Source organism: Magnolia sinica, chromosome 14 (assembly GCF_029962835.1).
Source record: "Magnolia sinica isolate HGM2019 chromosome 14, MsV1, whole genome shotgun sequence".
Classification (NCBI taxonomy): Eukaryota; Viridiplantae; Streptophyta; class Magnoliopsida; order Magnoliales; family Magnoliaceae; genus Magnolia; species Magnolia sinica.
The window spans coordinates 68724945-68748252 of record NC_080586.1 but is presented as its reverse complement, the minus strand read 5'-3'; the positions used below and the strand labels follow the sequence as shown (position 1 = coordinate 68748252).

At 39.5% G+C, this 23308-nt stretch overlaps 1 protein-coding gene across 4 annotated transcripts; it reads left to right on the top strand.

Moving 5' to 3' along the window:
- The first annotated feature begins 866 nt into the window (after positions 1–866).
- Positions 867–19040, top strand: LOC131226079 (increased DNA methylation 2-like). Of its 4 annotated transcripts, XM_058221758.1 has the most exons (4): positions 884–1018; positions 4679–4837; positions 15795–16834; positions 18589–19040. In XM_058221758.1, exons 3-4 carry the CDS (start codon positions 15820–15822, stop codon positions 18837–18839), a joined length of 1266 nt encoding a protein of 421 aa, XP_058077741.1. In that variant the 5' UTR covers positions 884–1018; positions 4679–4837; positions 15795–15819; the 3' UTR covers positions 18840–19040. The 4 variants fall into 4 exon arrangements, with proteins under 4 accessions (XP_058077739.1, XP_058077741.1, XP_058077740.1 ...); XM_058221756.1 differs by lacking the exon at positions 4679–4837 and having other exon boundaries at positions 867–1018; XM_058221757.1 differs by lacking the exons at positions 884–1018; positions 4679–4837 and adding an exon at positions 9292–9415.
- Positions 19041–23308: the final 4268 nt, after the last annotated feature.

Sequence of the window (23308 nt, the reverse complement as noted above, 5' to 3'; positions counted from 1 at the left end):
CGTCGCCCTAGGTCTCAAAAATCAAGTCAATCCATGACTTGTGTGGGCCACACCACATATAGAAGTAGGGAGGGGTTGTGCACCATTAAAACATTCATAATCATTTTTTGCGCCCACCGAGATGTGGTTTGCAAATCCAGCCCATCCATTATGTATGTCCCACTTGGATGAGGGTTCAGACCAAGTTTCAGCAGCATTCAAAACTCAGGTGGGCCCCACCAAGTGCTTCTATATGTTTTTAGCATGTCTTCACATGATTTAGATGGTATGGCCCACCTGAGTTCCGCATACGGCTGATTTTTGGGATATCCCATAATTTAGAGGGGACCCATCAAATGCATGGTGTTGATGGTTGACACGCATCACGGTGGGGCCCACACAGCTCGACCTCATGGGAGCTTATGGTGAGGTCGAGCGCATAGTACCTTTTCTATATATATATATATATATATATATATATATATATATATATATATATATATATATATATATATATATATATATATATATATATATATATATATTGAGCTTAGTTATATAGAACTTGACACACCTAAGTCTCCGTTTAAATCGAGTCAAACCGTGCCAGATCGAGAGAAGCCAACATAGCTTTTCAAGCGAGCTAAGATCCAGGCGCAGGCAAGTCCCATGCGAACCAAAATCACCATACAGAATGCCGATTGAAGAGAACATCAGCCGTCCACAAAGTGGCCCACGAATTGGACGGTTCGGATCGTGGTAAACACCTGCTACGTGTACCGCGGCAGCGTACCAGAGCACGAATGGTCATACACTTTCCTTACAAACTAGACGGTCCTGATTCGCTGCATGTGCCACGTGTTTCTCATATAACTAATCTACCCATTCCCAACTTTAAGAAAAGATTATAACCGGCGTTAGCTGTCAGGATTTCTTCGGAAGCGTCGAAAACTCCTCTCCCTCTCTCCCTCTCTCTCTGACTCAGAGACTCTCAGAAGAAAACAAAGCCACTCTCTCTGTCTATCCCAATCCTCTGACTGTAAGCTTCCTATTTCAGTAGTGATTGTAATACTTATAGAATTTAATCCTTGTATGAATCTCTTGCATGCATAGATCACCTTCTTCTATGTTCCAAAGATTTCAGATATTTGCTTTGGTTGGAGATTGGTTTTTTCTATTTCTTTCTTTTCTATTTTTTTTTTTTTTTTTCTAACCAATGATGTTTCTTATGTTATTATGAGGATTTTGATTCCTGGATGGAATCTGGAAAAGAATATGAAAGACCCATTTCTTTATTTTCCCTTTTTCTTTTATTATTTTTTGGTTTGGATTGTTATTTGGGAACTCAGTGAGTTGACTCAGGAATCTTCCGAGTCGAATCGGGTTAGTCCAAGACCAGATTGTTTCGTGGCGTGGTTCAGTCCATACAATAATGGCCTGAGTTTCAGATTGATTTGGTGGATTTATCGAGTCGCGAGACTCGGGTGGCTTTCTATTTTTGCTTAATGTTTGGGAAAATGAATCCGCCGAGGTGAGTCTTTGCCAAAGGGAGAAGGTTGAATTTTGGGTCATCGATGAATTACCTTGTAATATATAGATGATTAAAATGGTATGCAAGGAATTGATTTAGATATGAAAACAAACATGCTACCCATGTTGAGTCTGATCGCCATCGCTTGCATGCAGCATGATTTGAATATTGATTTAGTGACTGGCCTCAGATGGGCCACACTTCAGAATTTGTGAGGGGCAAAATGATCCCAACCAACCATCCGGTGGGTGTTCCTTTTTCCAATTGAATTTGGGTCATTGCTTATAGATCTCTAGCCCGCTAATCAGATGACTAAGGTAATGTGGTTGGTTGTTGAATTAGCTGTGGGAAACTCCAAATTATCATACCCATGTTCTGGTTGAATGGCAGAGATGAGAATATGTCTCATCAAACTCCATAAAAGAACCCAACTTACATTAATCTAGCATGTTTCTCTTTTGTTTTTTATTTTTAAATAAAATCTGTGATATCCTTCAAAAAGTAATCTAACATTTTTGTTAATTTAAGAAAGAGTCCTTAAATCATTATCTACTTGTGATGAGGCGGCATTGTATCCCATATATACTGATAAGTCATCACCAAAGTGTTCTGTATCTATCGAATACACCCAAAAAGGCCGATATGTATAGGTAACGGCTATGACCGTTACATGATACGGGGGTGAAATGGGGCAGTTGGTTTTTTGGGACCATATTGGCCGTTACATGGCATAACGACCGTTACCTTGCAACGGATGAAAAACAACAACTTTTTTACTTTTATCTAAATCTTTTTACTTCTATTTAAATCAAAATTTCTCTCTCCCTTTTTTTTTTTTTTTCCACTTTTCTCATACCAAAAAGTCAAAAACTCTCCTAGATCATTTTATAATAAATTTCGACCACTCTTATTATAGTTTTTAAAATTAAAATCGTAAATTGAAGTGATTCGAGTGAATAGAAGCTTCGATGACCTTTTTAAAAAAAATAAAAATAAAATGAAAAAGTAGTATTTATGGCTCTTTTTTTTCTTTTTTTAAAAAATGATTTCTAGTTCTAATGCTTGATTGTGATGTGTAGACATATAATCATGTTTATAAATTCACTAGACAACTCGATACAACACTCTCACCAAAGAGTGGACTGTTACGCTACCATAAAAATATCCAAAACAAAAAATGAATATATATTTGAAATATTTACATTATTCTGTATTTTCTAGATATTTTTAAAGAGCTTTTCGGCCAAAAGAAAATTTTCAACCGTTATGGGGGTCATAACAGTCGTTACGCCTCCGTATTGGCTGTTACTGCCGATACCTGTATTAGTAATGGTGGTGACCGTTATGGCCACCATTTTTGATACGGAATACCTTGGTCATCACTAATCTTTGTTAATCTCCATTTTTTTAAAAAATAAAAATTTAATGGCTTTTAAGATCTTTTAGTTTTTATGATACACATATTTACTTTTTGAGGCTGAGTTCCTGTTCCTGATGAACAGGGTCAGTACATGTGGGGCCCTTGTCTGATGGCCCCTGTAACGGGTGAACTTTTCCATCGTTGGCATATAATTATCTGGTTATGAAGAAATGCACCAACAGTCCACATTCAATGGAGAAAAGACAAGATTCGATGGTTATGATCTTCCAATTTGGGAGATTTTTTCAGCATTGTCCATCCATGATTGGGGGCCATTTGATTAATGTTTTAGATAAACCAACTATGGCTCTCTCATGTACTAACTCCGCAGACAACAGGGGAGTTCCCTGTTCGACACAAGCAGGAAACTCGATCTCTTACTCTTTTTTTTTCCTAGCATGTCATATATTTTATACTTTTATATCAGATTTGGGCATACTGTGAAAATTTAAGAAACTCGCCCTATTCAACATATCAACTCACCCAATTCAAATCTTTTGTCTGACCAAGCCAAATTCCACTTGAGTTTTCTAACAATGGATGGGACAAACCAGTAAAAGTTGATGGTTGTGTCATTGTTTGGAAATTTCTACTTTACAGTCATCCCAAGTTGGGTTTCTATCAATGTTATCAAGACATACCATGTTGGGTTTGGCTAGAGCAGGACACCTAAGCAGTCCAGCTTCATGCAAAACTGCTGATGACTACGAACCCATCTAAACTGGTCGTGCTAGCTGGTTAATCTGGTTTTCTAATCGCACGTCCCAGTGACGAATGGTTATTTTTATGTCATTATTTTCTCCTTCAACTATAAAAGCTTTTACTATCCATTGATTTCTATTTATTTTTTATATTTATTGTACCTACTCTTTAGTTATTATTTTTCTCTTGATTTTTCTTTGTTCCTCCCTTTCTGTACACTATTTTACACTATTTTATTTACTTTGTATTTAAATAATAACCATCATCTAGTTTGACCAACCCAGACTGGCTCTTTGACTACATAAGCCAGACTGACAGCTTTTCTTGTTTATGCCATTATGAATGAACAATCTCTCTCGACCTGGCCATCTCAATCCTTAGAAAGATTATGGGCCTGTTTGGGAGCCACTTAAAAAAATGAGTTAATTTCATTTTAGTTAATAATAATTATGTATTAAAGATTATAATTTATTTACATTGTTGGTTATTGGGTTTATTTCTAATACCCATCCCCTGCAAGAAAAAAAGAAGATATCTAGTAAATAATTTCTATTGACTAAAACGAGGTGAATTCATTTATAAGTAGCACCCAAACAGGCCCTATGATTTCAATGATAAAGAAAAAAGAAAAAAACTTACCAAGTGATCCTTTAGCTGTTGAACTACCGCCACAATATCATCCGCTTACACTACAAGAGCTGTAACTGCTTATCCCATTAACGGTTGGGTCTGCTCAACGCTAATTTCAACATTCATCATCGTTCCATGGAAGCTGTGGAACCAAGCTCTTGGAGACTGCTTGAGGCACTCTTTTGCAGACTGCTTTGAGTTTGGAATCTCAGACTATATACATATAAATCACTTCATGGAGGCCCCCATGGAGAGAACCTTCTTCAAATCAAGCTTATGTAGGAAACTGGAACGGTTAGTGACTAGTTGACATAAAACTACACCTGAAAATAAAACTACAGGTTCAGTTTTTAGTCTGAGATTGATATAGATGGTTACCTTTGAATCACATATTCGAATCTGGAAGTAATCTGCAGATTGCAGTGACTGTCTTAGCACATCGGATCTCCAACATTACATATGCAGTAAGAACAGTGGAGAAACAGCAAAGAAGAGAAGAAATATGGACATCGATGCTACTTGTGGAGTCCCACCATAGAAAATCTAGAAGAATCATACTTCTGGGATCTTTTCAAGTAGAAGAAAGAAAAAACATCGATTTTGGTTCATATTCCTATCTCTATTTCAGTATTCTTCATATATATAGATATACATAGCTGTCTATCAACTAAACAAGATTCTAGTCCAACAAGGACTTCTAATAACAAAAGGAAACTAGCTAATAATGAGATTCTAGTCCAACAAGGACTTCTAATAAGAAAAGGAAACTAGCTAATGACAAGAAACTTGTCTGAACAAGCTAGTTTCTGTCCAGATGCAAATAAAAGAATACATAAATAAAGAAACAAAATAATATGTGCCTTTTAACTGAACTATATTAGCTTTAGAGGTCTGTGGTTTGGCCTAGATTTAATTTCACGTGTGCGTGTTCACATGTAGGGCCCACTGGGTAATCTAAACTCTGTTTGGGCCATCCGATTTCAAACATGGGGCCCACAAGGTGATCAAGCCTGATGTTTGGGGACCCCAGACAGATTTGATGGCATGATCTATCAATAGTGCAGGCTGTGGACTTCAAAAAGAGGTGGGGACACCCTGTGTCTTCAAAAAAAAAAAAGTGCAGGCTCTGGGATTCACTTGGGCCCTATTTTAATGGTCCAATTTGCACTTGCATCATTAGTGAAAGGAATGCCTTATAAATTATTTTATGCATTGGCATGCATGCCCTATCTGAGGCTAGCCAGCTTGTCCCCATTTGAGGATATTTCCATTAGCCATGTGCTACTTGGCCTTGGGTAATGGAGTGGTGTGAAGAAGGAAGGTCCTTATGGTTGACATTTGCTGAAAAGGAAGATGATAATCATCGAGGGGTGCATTTTGTGCTTGCAGAGCGAGGAGTCAATCGACCTCCTCTTTATTCATTGTCCTTTTGCGAGAGAGTTTTGGGATCGTTTGGCATTGCTTGGGTGATGCAGAAGTCGATTGAGGGTTTTATGCTTGCTTGGCATTGGGCCAGGATGGAGAGTAGAGGGAGGAAGGTGTGGAGATGGGTGTTGTTGGAAGGTCTCTGGGCATTGTCGGGGGAAAGAAATAACATGTGTTTTTGTAACCTCAACGGGGTACTGGCATATGTCGTAAGTTAGACTAAGTTAGACATTGTGGATTGGGCTTTCACCTCCCAAAGTCATGGAAGACTAATCTCTTTCTTTTGCATCTTGTGCTGATTTGTCATTATTTTGGCCTTCTCAGCCTTTCATCAATAAAACCGTAACCTTTCAAAAAGAAAAAAAAGAAAAAAAAAGAAAAAAAGAGAACATTTCCTTACAATCTTCCTTATCTACACATCTAGGTGATTCCTTTCACGACAAAGTTTTGGGTAGTAGCAACGAAAGAAAATTATCAAGAGAAGGATCAAAATAAATATCTAGTTTTTTTAGAGGGTTTTGATCTCCATGCATGGATAGAAATCTCTAGTGTGTCTCTCTTCTTTTTGGAGCTTACAAAACTTCTAGAGGAATGAAGTCACTAAAGAACCCAAAACTTTTTCCTTCCCCTGAAGAAAGATTGGGAATGGAATGGCAGTTACTTGCTAATAGGAGAAAAAGGGATGGACTTGAACAAGTAACATCCATATAGACAATGTCTTTTGTTAGATTGAATTCCTTATGTAGTTGCAGATTCACAACCCAATTTGATTTTGGCAAGGGCTGCAATTTGTAAATTGTGGATTTCTGATGTAGAGCAGGCCACGGATGCATTCTTAGGACAATTGGACAAAAAGAAGCCTGAATGAAAGCAGTAGTCCATTAGAACTGGGCCCAGTCTTACACAGGGCATGACGTAACCAGGCCCCAAGTGTGTCCAGTTTGAAGAGATTCATTTTAGACATGGAGAAATTGTTGGTCGAAGTGTTGACCGTAAAACAACTGTAACTTTTGATCCGTGCATCATCACGAAACGCACGACCTATCAATCTTTTACGTAACGGTGCCTCTGGGGTCAACCGACCCGCTATGCTAGTTGAGGACGTTTGTTTTGTGAGAAAACACACGTCTCGGTGTCAAGAGTGAGACTTTAGGAAAATTTTAGTACTTTTGGTAATTTCCATTTTCGTCGTATTTCCCTATTCTTTTGAGATTTAGGATTTTTGTCTTTTTTAGAAGTCGCTGGTAATAATGTCGGGAATGCTCCGATAAGGTTTTATTGTTGTTTCTATTTTTGACAAATTTAGCCAACTAGGGAGATTTTGCTATTTCGGGTAATTTCTAAACGAATTAGGGTTTTGGATCCTCCATATAACTGATGTAATGGAGCAATCTTAGATTATTATTCAATAAAAATACGCGAATTTTCTCTCTTTCTTTTTGTGGATTCAACAACTCACCTTGTAGATTTAAGGTCTCGATTACATGAGGAAGACAATGATCTTCTTCTTACTGTTTCATGCTCTTCCCTGTGTCAGTTTCCTAGTAAATCCAACTCCTGGTTCAAAGTACCATCAATTCCTCCAATACGTGAAATGAGTTCACCAAATTTTGTGTCCTCTGCTCCACCTTACTGGCAAATCCTCCTCCATCCTTGATGTAAGTCTTCAACCAATCTTCTCGATATCCTATTTCACCACATTTGGCAAGTTCTAAATTTTTGTTGAATATGACAGTTAAGGATATTTGAATGTTGATAGCTTTTAAGTGGAAAAGACATAATGACTTTGGGTGAATTAAGAAATGAGTCTGGGCATGTTTGGAGTTGCTAGTTGCAAATTGAATATGCTAAACTTGTGGAAAACGGCTGATTTAATTGCAAAAGATGGGAATAAGCAAAATGACTGATTTAATTGCAAAAAATGGGAATCAACAATGTGTTTGGTTCATAGCACACCAAACCATTTCAACAAATTTCATTACTATATTAGCACATCCAAGAGTTTCATACTTTTATGGTGTCAACATTTAATTTTCCTTTATCAAGACCAAGAACATATGAAAAAGAAATGAAATAGAAGGGTCTAAGATAAACAGGAAATATGGAAGCATCAAGCTTAATAGGTATAGTAGAGTATTTATGTCCAAGAAACATGATCTGCCATCCAATTAATTAAACAAGAAGAAGATACGACAATTGCCAACCTAGAAGCTTTTGAACGTTTATTCTAAGAAGCAGGCTACCTTGATTAGGGGGCAATTTCAGCTAGTTGGTTTTTTTGTGGAATGTAAGACTCTGTGTGGGCGTGTGCGTGTGTGTGGTGTGTGTGCGTGTGTGGGCGTGGGTGGCTGGACAAATCAAAGGACATGTCAAGACATTTTAAATGAAATCGGGGGTATTTGGGAATTGGAGAATGTGGCTATTGTCTGGAGAATGTGGATATTGTCTTGTGTACAGTTTGGATTTGTGGACAAATCAAAGGACATGGCAAGGCATTTTAAATGAAATCAGGGGTATTTGGGAACTAGAGAATGTGGTTTGGATTTCACCTATAAAAAGCCTTTAGCGGCTTACATTTTACCCACATATTTTCAGTTCTTTGATGTGAGTAACCCACTTGAACTTCTCTTTGCATGTGTAGCCCATACAGAGCATAGTAATAGGGAGACCATGTAATAAAGGCTCTGGGAAGCCCATTGCGATGATTGTGTGAAATCCATATTGTACATCTATTGCGCCAGCTCATGTTAGGATGTTAGCCCCAAAACAAGGTAGATCTGAAGCTCAAGTGTGCCACAACACGAGAATGTGGAGATGGGTTACCTATGTTCGAACCATGAGCGCCCATCTCTCTCTCCGCATGTATCTCGCAGCTTTTCTACAATTTTGAAAGATACGTCCAAGAATCTCTTCATCAATCACTGCCCAAAACAAAATTAACAAAGGACATCAACAGGCTCAAATAATAGAATGTACAATAAAGAAAGGAGAATTATTTGACGTCAACAAGGGAAGAGTCATGTTGCAGCATCTTTTCAAAAAAAAAAAAACACAGACTCACTACTGCCTGGATGAGTGGAACAGTACTAGACAATGTCCATTGGATTAGAGTTTCTTACAAAAAAATTGTTGGCTCTCCTTTATTGCTAGCAAGGACTATCCTACTTGCAGAGACTTGAGTACATCTCTAAGAATTCAGAGGGTCATGGTTTAGTTTGTCATGACATTTGATGTGCAGTGAGTTAGTGAAAAAAAGGGGGGGAAAGGAAGATAGGGATGCTTTCTTGCATCTGCCGTTTTCTACATCTCTACTTCCAGCTCTGTACTTTTACCATGCATCTTACATCTTTGTTTCTAGAACATTTGTCAATTTGATTGATGAACTCTAGAAAGTGATGTGGATAATGATCTGCTTCGTTTAACTTCGCACTTCATCTCTCAGTTTGCATTCATGTCCCGTTCTTATTTCTATTTTGGTCATTCAGTCTGTTGTATCTTCAAGTGTTAGTAACTGTCGGAAACTGGTCCCATTGGAGTTTCTTGACACTCGTGGAGATTCTTTTTCAAGCATTGGAGCTCCCCGGTATGCATTCCATGTTGACCGTAATTATCTTTGCATGAAGCAATTTCAAAGATCTAAAGGCAACTTCCAGAAGATCTGCTTGTGCTGAGACCAGAAGATCCATTTGTGTCGAGACAAGCATTCTTTGCTTGATTGAACAAGTGAGGTATTTCTAGTAGTTAGGATTACAAAAATCTCAATTATCATTTTACTTTGTTTTTCAAGAAACATAAAGGGTATCTTATGTTTCTATAACTGATTTTGTAACATCGGTGTGCTTGTATTACCAAAACAACCATTTCTTTTCTAGTGCAAATTTTAAATAAAAATTTCCAAAGATTTTGTACAAGAGCCAAGCAATTTTGATACATCCCTTATGATACATACCTAAGCTTTGCTCTAATTATGGAAAATAATTATAATGACCTGATTGGTAGTTGCTACTGCCTCAATGTTTTTTTTTTTAATGGTGCAAATTTTATTAGGCCAGAGCCAACAGAAAAACAAGAAAAGAGAAGGACAAAAGGAACAGAAAAAAAAAAGAAAAAGACTAAACACAACAAAACCTAAAAACACAACAACAGCGACCCCCTGGGCTATGCAGGAACCCAAATAGGCCTAAGGAAAAGCCCGACTCATGGAGCCCAATCGCTAAACAGCAGGACCGCTTAGTTAAACACCCCTATGGCCAAGAGGCTTTTGTTACTGAAGCACCTATTGTCTCTCTCCCCAAATAGCCAAAAAGTTGTGAGAAGAATGAGCCTCCATCTCTTTCTGCCCAAATTCCCTCCATCCGCTGCATGCCAAGCGCACAGGAGCTCTCTGATAGAAGCGGGCATGGTACAACTGACGTTGGCTAGTGAAACCAACTCGGACCGGATTGCTGTCATGAAATGGCAATGAAGGAATAGACGATTGACTGTTTCTGCATCTTGCTTGCATAAGAGGCACATGTTCAGAAGAATTAACCCCTACCTTCAAAGATTATTGATAGTTAGAACACGACCTCTTACCACTAGCCACCCAAACACCATGATCTTCGGGGGAGCCCCATATTCCCACAGAAAACTTGAAGGATTGGGAGAAGCTGGAATCAGCAGCTTGGAGAGGATCGTTGAAGGATCTAACTGAGAATGTTCCCAACACTTTAAGCTTCCAGATTAGGTTATCTTCCTCCTTTGGCGAAACTAGGGATCCCTGCTAAAAGGAGGAAGCCAAAGCCCCTCCGAACCTCTCCCCGAATAGCACAGGGCCACTGGAACATTGATATCTATGGAGACCGAGGCCAGATCTGGAAAATCCAAAAATGAGGGGTTGCTCGCACAACCGGGGATCCAGCCAAAACCTCACCCTCTTACCATTAGCCACCACAAAACCCACTACTTGTAAGACCGAGGGGACTCCACATTGCTTGAGCATTTCAGTATTATGAATATGTATACCCGCGTTTGATGCATATTGTGTTTGTACAGAACCTTTGAAAAAATACACAATCGATATTAGTTAGATATAAGGGAAAGCAGCTATGGCATAGAAGATTTGGACACTTGAATTTTCAAGTTCTAAAATGGCTGCCTCAAAAAACTATGGTGAATATGGTCTGCCAGACGACTCCGCCCAGATATATCACCTCTGGTCATGTCTAACACTGGGAGGGAGTGGAAGACCTCTCTGTCTCTCTCTAACAACAAACACCTCCAACTCCATGGCGATTCGAATGCCATACTATTCCTGAGTGCAATAGAAATCCCTGTCTGATCCAACTAAAGAGTTCCCCAGAGTTGGGATCAAGTGTCTGATACTGCAGTTAAGGCTGTTCATGTTTTACAGCTCAAAGTGAGGTAATAATCCTGTAGCTCTGGCTCTGCAGATAACTCATTTTGTTTGTACAGCACCTTTGGAAAAATAGGCAATCGTTAGTGGTTGAATATAAGGAAAAGCTACATGAGGAATATTAATTGTAATCGCCCATGTGAGATAGGGTCTTCACAATGCATGCACACCTGTGTGAAATCAAAAGGCATTCATTTGATAGGGCTCACAATGTGTAGCCTGCCCCAAAAGTCAAGCCAGTCACTCATCAAGTAGGTGACACATGCATGCTGAATATGGATTGTTGGGTCATCTTTTTTCTAACTGTCCATTTTCCTGATACAAGTATGGCCTATCTGATAAGTGGACAAATCTGAATTTGATCCAGTGCATGCTCTTGGTGCTTCCCACCCAATTCATGAACATGATACTGCAGACATGCGCCGCCAACCTCCTTGTCCATCTCATGTGAGCTGTATACAAATTAAATACTTGGTATCTCCAAGATATAGGATGGATTTTTTAATGGATGCCTTTTGGTTGCTCCAATGTCAACACACAACCTAAGTTTTGGTCATCTTTCTTTTTATGAATTTGGCTTGTGCCAAGTCATCAATTTATCTGAGCGACCCACCAGATCCAGCGGTTTGAAATGACATGGGACCTCAAGAAAGGGACTCTCTCAAACTCTAGTTTCATCTTTCATGTTCTTGTTTGCTTCCTTATGTATTCCTTAAGATTATCGTGTACTTTTTCATACAAGCTCTTGAAAGTATCAAACCTTAATAGCAAGGAATTTCTAGAAACAGAAAATTCACCTCCGCATATAGCAGACATTAGCTTCTTACTTTTCAACTATTCGACTTCATAGGTAATTTCTACAAGATTTTATAATGCATAAAACATCAATGCAATAAAATTAAAGGTTTGTGTTAACTTGTGATTTTTTGACAAAAATGTATTTCTTTTCAAAAGGTGAAAGCTTTGATACTCTGGCAGAGTGTGGTGCTCCATACACACACGCAGAAACTGTTGGGGTAGCGTGCATATGCCCCAACTTTTGAACAGTGCAAGTCGCTGGTCCCATTACAGATGGTTCGTGACCAAAAAATTGATCTGAACATATGATCCTAACTGGATGATTTCAGGACATTTAAAGGACTGTTAAAATGTAAAACAGTGTCCAGATTCAACAAACAAATATCTATTAACAAAGGTCAGGATATTCTAGTCAGTCTGATTTTTCACCTATGTCCCATCTGCGGTGGATACCCACTCTTTTGGCAGTTTAATTGGAGGACACATACACCACATGTGCAACTTGTGTGTGCATGTTCATGTAGCATAACACTTGGTCAGTGTTCAAACAAAATCTTTCTCAAAAAATGGGAGGGAGGGAGGGAAAAGATGACTATAGGAAAGTATATCCTGGGAGGGAGGGAGGGAGGGAGGGAAAATATAACTATAGGAACGTATATCTCCAGGATTAAAGCAACATATACAGAAAGGATTAGCCCTTTGCATAGGTATTGCACCCTTTTTCTTGAAGAATATGCCCCCTTGATCTTTATCTTCATACGAAAAACATTTGCCCTTTTGTTTTATAATGATTTATACATGTAATTTTTACTATTTTAATTTCACATATATAATAATCGATGAGTTACCAGTATGGCAAGGGATTGGGTTTGGTGGATCCTTAAAAATCAAAATTCTTAGGATACAAGCATGGAATTTTATTTTATTTTTAGTTATTCCTCATAAGTAATGTTTGAATTCTTAACATTATAACAAATTCAATTTGCTTCCCAGTTGGTTTTGTTCACTATAAATTCTAAATAACTAACAACCCTAGACTTCAAGAAATGTGATGTCTACTCAACCTGTATGTGCCAATGCGGCAAATGTGTGGACTGGGGTCGTATATCTAGTGGGCCTCACCGTTCATGCAATGTCCCAAAGAAATGTATGATAAAAATTTAACCAGCAGTCCACATTTAATGCACATGTAGAGCAATTGATGACTGGATTGGCACAATTTCAGGTCACAATTCACATAAAATGTGGCTCCACCTAACAGATGACTATGATCTTGTGCAAGTGCAGATGCCATGTTAGCACATGTTGATAGATTGAGATTTGGGTCTCACAAGTAGATATTTGATGACATGTAACTAATAAACATAAATGGTGTTATGGGCTTCTTTAAATTGGTTCTAAGCATTGAAGGTGATATTGGTGTTTTAATTGGCAAAGGTGTGTGGTGAGGCATCACAACTCCTGACAGCTGAGGCATAATCATCTTGATATGCCTTCCTAGTTTCCTTCTTACTTGCGAATCTGGAAAATAATGGAAAGTATAAAAATTAAATAAAAACTACAATGCGGAAAATATAGAAAAGATCTGGATAATAGTAAAAGCGTGGCTCAATATACCTTAATGTTTCATACAGTCGCTTGTTATATTTAGCTTTGTTTTCAATCCTCTTACATGAGGATACATGGGTCAAGACATTTTGGGATCACTCATTTAGGTAATTCTGTGCTGCCCTTCGAACATTGATGAATACTAAGTGCTTCTTGATCTGAACACAGCTTACGAATTCTAAAAAAACAGAAGGTCTAGAACGAATTTGAGGAACCTTTCATTATAATATAAATCCCTCTTCCGTAATGGAAAATAAGAAGTACAGCTCTTGATTAAATTCCCTTAAATGTTTTTTGAGTTCCAGTATCTTTACTTGTAGTTCCAAATTAAGCAACCTATTTCCGAAACAACTGTTATGTGCTTATAGAAGTCTAACAATTGCTAGTTGTTTAGAGAAAACATCATACTGAAAGAGATAGAGGACACGAATATAAGATACTTGAAAAAAATATACATATTGGTGGCTTGCCCAATTTGGACAACTGGCTGTGTAAATGGTTCCAACCAGGCAACTATTGCTCCAAAAATCTGGTAAAAAAAACCTAAAAAGCAGCAACCAAACAATCAGCAACCCATCACAAAATTTGAAGTAGCCGCAAGTTCCCTACCAAAATCAGGTCACATTGCTAAGTGGGCAGCAACTGACGATTTTATTTATTTATTTATTCTCTCTGTTTGGGCTTAGGTATCATTTAGAAGTACCGAAAATTGGCTCTTGGTCGAACCTGTCAGTGTGTGCCTTGTTTTGAACTAACCAAGTTTTTGGAGTGGTGAAGAAAAAAATTACCGAATGAACAGGTTAACATTAATCTGCCTTTCTGCCCTCGAAATAGTATTCTGCTTATTACGAATGAAACCCAAATGAACGGGTTATCGTTTTTCTGCTTTTCTACCCTCGAAATAGTATTCTGCTCATTAAAAATGAAACCCAAATGGACGGGTTATCTTTTTTCTGCCTTTCTGCCCTCGAAATAGTATTTTGCTCCTTAAAAAACGAAACCCAAATGAATGGGTTGTCGCTTTTCTGCCCTTCTGCCCTCCAAATAGCATTCTGCTCGTTTCAAGTATTTTTTGAAATGAAAAAATGTTATTTGGGCAGAAAGCATTCTGCCTAATACTTCTAGATGTATCTAGAGCTATGATGAAAAAATAGCAAAAGCACTGGTTGCAATTATTGCCATGTTTTATGGAAAATAGGAATGATGTTGGTACGGACAGATGCATGTCCAAAACATGCAACCACAGAGTTCTTTGAATGCTTCATGTTCTAGTGCTATGTTCTGATTGCAGAAACATGCTTTTTGTTGTTATTCCTGTATTGAGCAGTTTAAATCGACCGTTACAACCCCCGTAATGGTTTAAAAAAGGAAATTTGCCCGAAAAATTCTGGAAAATTTATTATAATGTATTCCAAATCTGTATTCATTTTTTTTGTTATGAATATGTTTATGGTAGCAAGACGGTCCATTCTTTGGTGGGAATGTTGTATTGGGTTGTCTGGTGAATTTATGAATATGGTTATGTGTCTCTAACATTTGATCATCACAATCAAGCATTAGAATTAGAAATCGGGAAAAAATGCATATATACCACTTTTCTTTTCTATTTTGAAAAAAATGGTTCTTGGAGCTTTTATTCACCCAAAGCGCTTCAATCTACCATAGTACGAGTGGTTGAAATATGTTTTAGAATGTAAGAAAGTTTTTGGAATAAGAAAACTGAAAAAAATTGAGGGAAAAATGGATTTACATAGAAAAAAGAAATGGCCATTTTTCGACCTTTTTGGGGTTAACGGTCGTTATGCCCCGTAACAGCCAATACAGTCCCAAAAAACCAATTGCCCTATTTCACCCTCGTATCGCGTAATGGTCATGGTTGTTACCTATACGTGTCGGCCTTTACGGCCGTATCATAACGGATATGGAACACCTTGGACTTGACTCAAAACTTGGCCAAGTCAACTCGACTCAGCCAGAAATTGAACTGAGTCACTATGAAAATATGATCCGCAGTTGGTGGAATTCAACTCACAACCTCAAGCACTAAAGCAACAATGTCTACCAGCAGGCCAAGCACTGCTTTGTCTGTTATACTTGCCTATTTTTATATTTTAAATACCTATTATTAGTATTTTTTTTTAAAAAAAACCCTTTTGTAATTTAATAATTATATATTGAGTCAAGCTGAATTGATCGTCGGTCGACCCGACTAGACTGGATATCAAGTCAAGTTTTTGAGTTTTTAAACTACGTTTTAAATGCTTTTTGCTGCTTTCCATCTTCTAAAGCCTTTCGACATTTTACAGCTCAAGCAGCATATATTATTACAAAATGGACAGCTTGTATGAGGCTGCGGAGTCTATCACTCCTTTGTCGTCGGTGCCCGCTTCTGTACCCAATTGGATGGTGACAACCGATGACCAACGGTTCCTCTTGCTTTTCATCATGGGTACCTACTTTGGCCCGGATCTGAAGGCTGAGAAGCCTAAAAAATCTGCTCTACAGCGAATTGCCGAGGATCTCCCACCATACACTTCTGATCAACTGGCAGGGTCGCAAATGAAAACAGTAGAGGCCGAGAGAGTGTACTATTATGTGCTTAGAAAGGCAGACCAATCTGTCATAGTCAAGCTACCGTTGTTGCACCAGTTCTTCCAATGTACTCTCTTTTCTCCACCAGATGATTCTGTTGTTGACCACCGACAGTTCCCAGATCTCTTCCCGATGCAATTGCATCCACAGAGCCGATTCAGAAACCGATACAAAATCATCGAGAACATTGTCTTTATCAACAACCCAGAAATCTCTTACATAAAACCAGAAGACGTTGAGAGGTTTAAGAGGCTTACCAGGCTCGAGGATCTGTTGCTGGATAGAGATGCTGCAAGGTTATACAGTGGTGTCGGAATCTGTGGGCTTGCAGATAATGCGGAAGAGGAGTTATCCGATGGAAAGCGACATGCGAAACCTTTGCGGAGGTCACGGAAAAAACGACGAGTAAATGACTGCATGGAAGCAGAAGCTCGGGAGCCTTTGGCACATATTCATGCGGAACCTGTCAATGCTATACCATGCAGTAGTGTACCGTATTGTAGCTCAGTGCCATCGCCAGCAGAAGCGGAAGGCAGTCCAGTGGAGAGGGTTGGGCCTGCGATGATCTTTCTTCCTTCGCATCCAACTGTTGAGGAGTGGAGTAACATTGTGAAGGCTGCGAAGAATGGAATTGCATTAACGGGGAGTGTGGCAGAAAGACAAGCTGGCCCATTGATTGGATTGGTAGACGTTGGGGTGTGCGAGGATGCCTATCTTTTCCGTATATCATTGCCTGGCGTAAGGAAGGATGAAAGTAAGTTCCGTTGATGTCCGCTTTCTGCGTTCATAGGAATGACTCCAATAATTTGATTAGAGAGAATGCTATATTACTTTTGTACACACACAAGGGTTTTGCCAACTTCCCCACCTCTATGAGGATCAAGGTGTTCCAAAACGGTAATGACGGTGCCATTACCGTTATGATATGGGCCATAACGGGCGTTACGCCCCCCATATCTGGCTGTTACGACCCTTTTTTTTTTGTTGAAAAAACTGTTACAGGACTGTTACAGGGCAATTAGGAGACCATTACGGCCTGTTTTTTGTGTAATGGCCGTTATGGCCGTTTTGACCCTGTAACGCATAACGGTTATGACTGTTATTGTTATGTAACGGCCGTAACATAACCGATTTTGAATACCTTGATGAGGATGTTAGTAACATCCCCAAACCTTTTGAATGAAATGTGGAACGCCCAATCATCAATTGAGATGGTCCGTTCAATGGTACCATTGGGAGCAAGTCATGGGGACTGGGATTCGGTAGTGACCCTTCCAGTAGTGAGGTCGCTATTGGTCAGTGCTGGCAGGTGCTGTGTAGCCCCACCATGATGCATGTGTTTTATCCACGCCAGCCAACCATTTTGCCAGCTCATTCTAGGTCATGAGACCAAAAGTGAGGCAGATCCAAATCTCAGGTGGACCATACCACTGGAAATAGTGGCGATTGAATGCTCACCATTAAAAACTTCTTGGGCCCATTAAAGTTTTGGATCAAGCTGATATTTGTGTTTTTCCTTCATCTAGGTTTGTGTGACCTAATCAACAGTTTGGATGACAATTAAACATTACAGTGGGCCTTATGAAGTTTTCAATGGTGGGTGTTGAATCACCACTATTTCTTGTGGTGTGGTCCACCTAAGATTCGAATATGCCTCAATTTTGGGCTCGTGCCCTAAAATGAGCTGGAAAATGGATGGACGGTGTGGATAAAACACATGCATCATGGTGGGGATCACAGAGCACCGACCAATACCGATCTCAATATTGAGGGGTCACTACGGAATCCGAATCCAAGCCATGGTGCAAGAATCACGGTGATCGAATGATCCTAACACTTCGAATGTGGCTAATTTGTCACAGATGTCTTGTGTAAGTGCCATAAATCACATGGTTCGAATCATCAAACCAAAGTGCTACTTTGGAATCATAAGCAATACAAAGATCTATTCCTACAAAGGGGATCTATGAAATGGGTGTTTTAAGATGGTGATTGGACCTATTTTATTTCTCCGTTCAATCTTGACCATCCCTTTTCCATGCTATTGATAGGATGTTTAGGATCATTTGAATGGCATGATTTTTCCACCGTGGTTTGCTCCTAGTTGTATAAATGAATGATCAGTTAAAATCAATGATAGGTCATCACATGTGCAATTTTAGAAGCAACATCCACATGAAGGTGGGGACGTGACACACCACACACATGTATATAGGTAGGTAGGTTGGTAGGTAGGGGGAGAGAGAGGGAGGGAGCTCAAACAACCATATAATCATATAAGCATCAGACCATGTTGCACCTGATGGGCTGCCCCACACCACACCATTTTCGCCGCATGCACAGGAGTAGGTGAGCATGGGCTTAGCAAGATGTGATTTGGTTATACATTCATGTGATTCACCTGGTCACTCGGATGAAACCGGGTTGCACTTGTGTTGTGTTCTAATCTGTATTGTTACAACTACTCCGACAAACCCGTCGCTAAGATGGTTTCTTTTATGATGACAGGGGAATTCAGCTGTGAAGTTGAGACAGACGGGCGGGTGCATATAAAGGGTGTGACGACTACGGGCCAGAGGCTGATATTCAAGAAGTCACAGGTATTTGAAATGCAAACACAATACCTTTGCCAGCCAGGACAGTTCTCCGTCTCGTTTCAGCTGCCGGGACCTGTGGAGCCTCGAGAGTTCTCAGGTAATTTTGGGTCTGATGGGATTCTTGAGGGTGTTGTGATGAAGGAGAGAGTGAGACTACACTGATATAATCACACACTAACTCGGATTCTGTGGCGTTAGAATTATACACAGAATCAAGAAATTTTGGAATGCTTAAAGCACACCACAAAAACAACACTGTAAATAGAAATCGACTCCACGTCTGAACTGAGTCCGGGTTTGCAAACTATGATGTGAACGGCTCCGTGTATGAGATCTGGGCCATCATGAAGCTTTCTTTTTTAACATTCTGTGGCCTGCCTGTTGTTTGTCACCAAATGATGGAAGATGAAATACACAAAAGCTCAGACCAAACAAAACAGCTAATTTGTGCCTGCTGTGATCCAGGCTACTCATTTGTGGAGCCCATGGTGAATGGGCTATGAGCCATAAATACCCCATTAAAGATCATAACCAGCCAATTAGTGAATTTTTATTTATTTATTATTTTTGTTACTTTGAAAATGGACAGTTGACTAAACTGTCCATTTGCAGTACCACTAGTTCCACAATTAAGATTATCACATGGAGAAGGCTTTTGGGGCATTGACCATACAAAATAAGGCCACTAGATGAGTGGTTTGGATCACCAAACATGGAACCATTGATTAGTTGAGTTGAGCTTCAATGAATACCTTTGAATAGAAAGACCCAAGAGCCTCTTTAGGGCCCGTTTGGATGCACCCTCAATAAAGAGGGTTTTTGACGGTATTTGGCTGTTTTGAGCAACTCCATTTTTCCTTACAACATTTGGATGCACTTTCATAAACCTCCATCTGTTACCTAATGACATTAAATAGCCCATTCGGCAGTTTTCAGTGAATTTGAGAAAATCTGATCCAATTGAAGTTCGAGTCGACTCGAGTTTTCAGGTCTTTAAACTATAGTAATGGACTGAACCCACTCAAACTGCAAGTGGGATAATAGCGATCGCTGTCACACTTGTTATGACAACGCCAAGTGCAGGGCTGCGATGTAGTAATAATTTGGTGAGATCCAGGTTGTATTCACATGGACTTACTTTTGTGTGATTTCTATAATATGTTAGAACTAGAACTAGAATCTAAACTAACTATTAAAATTAGATTTAAAGAGTAATTGTGGAAGAAACTAGGGGTGCATATCGAACCGTGGAATCGGACTGGAACCGACCAAATTGTACGGTTTGTTCTGATTCTAAAGTGCACCGGTTCCAGTTTTGAAAATCAAAGAACTGATTACTTCGGTTCGGTTCTCGGTTTGGAGGTATGTAGAACCGAACTGTGAACCAAACCGTAGATCCGAACCGTGGATTCGGACCGTGAAGCAAACCATAACCAAACCGAAGTTATCCATAAATAGACAGTCAATATTGTTCATGATAAAAGAAGTCTCATCAACAATTTGAGCCATCTAACTGTTTGGCCCCATCATGGATTGATTATGGTTCCAAAGAATCAGTTTTTATGAGAGAATACCAACCATAAATTCATGGATTGGATAACGAAGGGCTATAAAAAGAAAGCAACTAATGGATGGATAAGATCATCGAATCAATGTGATTTTTATACTGTAGCCTATGAAAGATATGCTATACCTAATGGTCAGTGTAGATGGAATGATTAGCCTGTCCACGTGTACCTATGCAACTAGGAACACTATAACCTATGGTGCTCTAGGACTAGGGTTGTCGATGGGCTGGGCCGAGCTCTGTCCAAGCACGGCATACAATTCTGAACCTAAGGCCAGATCCAGCTCGAGCCCATGACGGGCTGAAATAGTTCAGCCCAAGTCTGGCGTGGGACATTTACACAAAGCCTGACCCGAGTCCACCCAAGCCCGAGCCATGAATATTTCGGTAGATAAATGATATTTTGGTGTGCCTCTCATGTGTGAGGGAGAGGGAGAGAATGTTATAAAATTTGAAAAAAAAAAAGCGGGGGGGAAAACACCTATCAGGCCAGCCTGGGTTTATGGGCTTTTAAGATGCTAAGCCCAAGTCTGCCCGATTTACAATCTGGCTCTTGATTTAAGCCCGAGCCTGACCATCCGGCCTGATACATAGGGGGGTACACAAACCGAGTTAGCTTGGTTCGCTCGCTCGACTTGACTCAAAAAAGCTCGATTTGACTCAGTTCGAAGCTGAGCCGAGCTGATTTTTTGAGCTTGAAAAAAAATTTGAACCGAGTTCGAGCTTGCCCAAGCTCGACTTGACTTGGATTGAACCCCAACTCGAATCAAACTCGGATCAAACTCGGATCAAACTAGTTCAGTGACTCGGTTACATTGATATTGATGTTGCTCACCAAGTGTTTAATGAAATGACTCAACGAAGTGTTGGCTAGTGGCAAGAAAGGTATGTATATAAAACAAATACCATTTTTCCTTGATTTTGATGTTGCTTCTAAGGTGTTTGATGAAATACTAATAAACAATTGCTACTGTTTTACCTACAATGAGAAATTGAAAGTACATTGCATGTGTTTGTGAAAATGCCGCATAGGCTCGATTTTGGCTTCTAACTCTGCTTGAATTGGCCTGAGTTGCTGACCGAACCAAGCCGAGCTGGCCAATAAGGCTTGAGGACCGAGCCGAGCCGAGTCAAGCTGAGGCCAGCGAGACTCGGTTTGACGCGGTGTACACCCTTACTGATACACCACTCCAATCTCGACCCAATACGGACCAAGCCCGAAGGCCCGTATGGACCCGTCCCATTGACAGCTCCTACTTGGGACTCTAGAAATGGGATCAGGTTATTAAATTAAAAAAAAAAAAAAAAACCTAACTCTTTCATGTAAAAGGAATCATTCAAAGCATTTGGATCAACAGGCGTTGGACTGTCTATCCAATCCAGACTGCAGGAAAGGTTTGAACCGGTTTGTACCTAACCACCCACAACAGCAAGTTGGGGTCCTGACCGGGTTTTGAAAGTCTGTAGATGTTATGAAGCATCACAAATAAGACAGAGAAGAAGCCCTGTTCTTTTCCACATCTAAACGTTGAAAAGTTGGTCCCACCTCAAAGATCGTTGATCACAAAAATCAGGTTCATCTATTCTAGTGGGCCACTTAATAAAACCATATAAAATAATGCTAAGGGATTGGATACTTGTACAAATGTGCCCTTGATAATGGATCAGCTAGATAAAGATAAAAGCACCCAAAAAAAGAAAAAAAAGAAAAAAGAAACTAATACTGCCACTAATTACCCCAGATAATAAAAGAGACATACTGCAATGCTATAACTTTAGCCTTTGAATATGGGTCATCTTAAAACGATCCAGACCATTTATATGACAGGTATCACTAGAGCTGTACATGAGCTGAACCAACCGAGTTGATCTTGGCCCAGCTCAGCTTGGATCGGCCACTAGGCTATCCCAGCTTCAACTCGGCTCGGTCAACAGCTCAAGCCAGCCTGAGTGGAGGTTGAGTTTGAGCCTACAAGCTGAGTTCGAGTTTAGGTTCTAGGGTTTTTTATATATATAAAATAATATATTAAAATATATAAATATTTACAAAATATTTATCTTAAGTGAACCCAATCTGAGTTGAATCGATTCAAACCGAGTCAAGTTCAAGTCCAGTTCCAAGCCGAGTCGAGTCAAGCTTGGACTCGGCTCGAAAATTTTTCGAGTTAAAAAAATTAGCTTGACTCAACTCAAACCCAGTTTCGAGCATAGTCGAGTCAAACTTTTCTGAGACGAGCAAGTTAACTGAGCTAACTCAGGTTTGTGTACAGCTCTAGGTATCACTTCGTACAGTGGAAAGAGTAACAAACAAAAAGTTCTCAGTTGGATTATTTCACCATTACAATAGTTTGGCTCATTTGTTCTGAACATGTACACGCTATAGTGTTCCTGGTCCCTCCATTCAAGGGTAGCCCCATCAGATGACAAAGGTCTGACAATGGGGTGAGCCTGGGCCAGGCAAAATCAATATTTTGCATAGGCCAACTAGTTCAAGATCTAAGCCCTAACCCACCCTATTGCCAGGTCTAAAATAAACAGTTTTTGGTCATTTAAAAAGTCCCACATCCAATAGCAAGAGTCGGACCGACGTCTCCTATTTTCATATGTCGGGATTGATTTGCAAACCTCAATAGTAAAAATGAAGTTTGGCAGTACTAGGGTTGGGTAATCCACCCTTTGATGGAAATTAAAAGGACCCACCCTGTGATGAGCCCTCCGAATTACATGGGTCCCAACTAAACAACCAATGAAATATGCAGACTGCCTGGTCCAAAGGACGAGAAACAGATTTCATTCCAAAAAGATCTGATTCTCTCAACCCCACCTTCCATCCAAGACCCCCAAACCACTTTTAAATAAAATAAAATAAAAAATAATAAAAAAAAAAAGCCATATAGGAGAGGGGATGGAACCAACATTTACCTATTTGGACTCCCATCTGAAGCCACCTTCTTGAAACCCCAACAGGAATCACCAACCACAGGTCATATATAGAGAGATGGAAGCTCCCTCCAAAATGGAATGAATTTAAATCTTCAAATATCTACAGCTCATTACCCATTAA

Bases quoted from the DNA above. Each gene is read 5' to 3' on its own strand.
- LOC131226079 (XM_058221756.1), top strand. From the start codon at position 15,820: ATGGACAGCTTGTATGAGGCTGCGGAGTCTATCACTCCTTTGTCGTCG. The intron at 16,835-18,588 runs GTAAGTTCCGTT...TTATGATGACAG, and splicing joins TGGCGTAAGGAAGGATGAAA to GGGAATTCAGCTGTGAAGTT.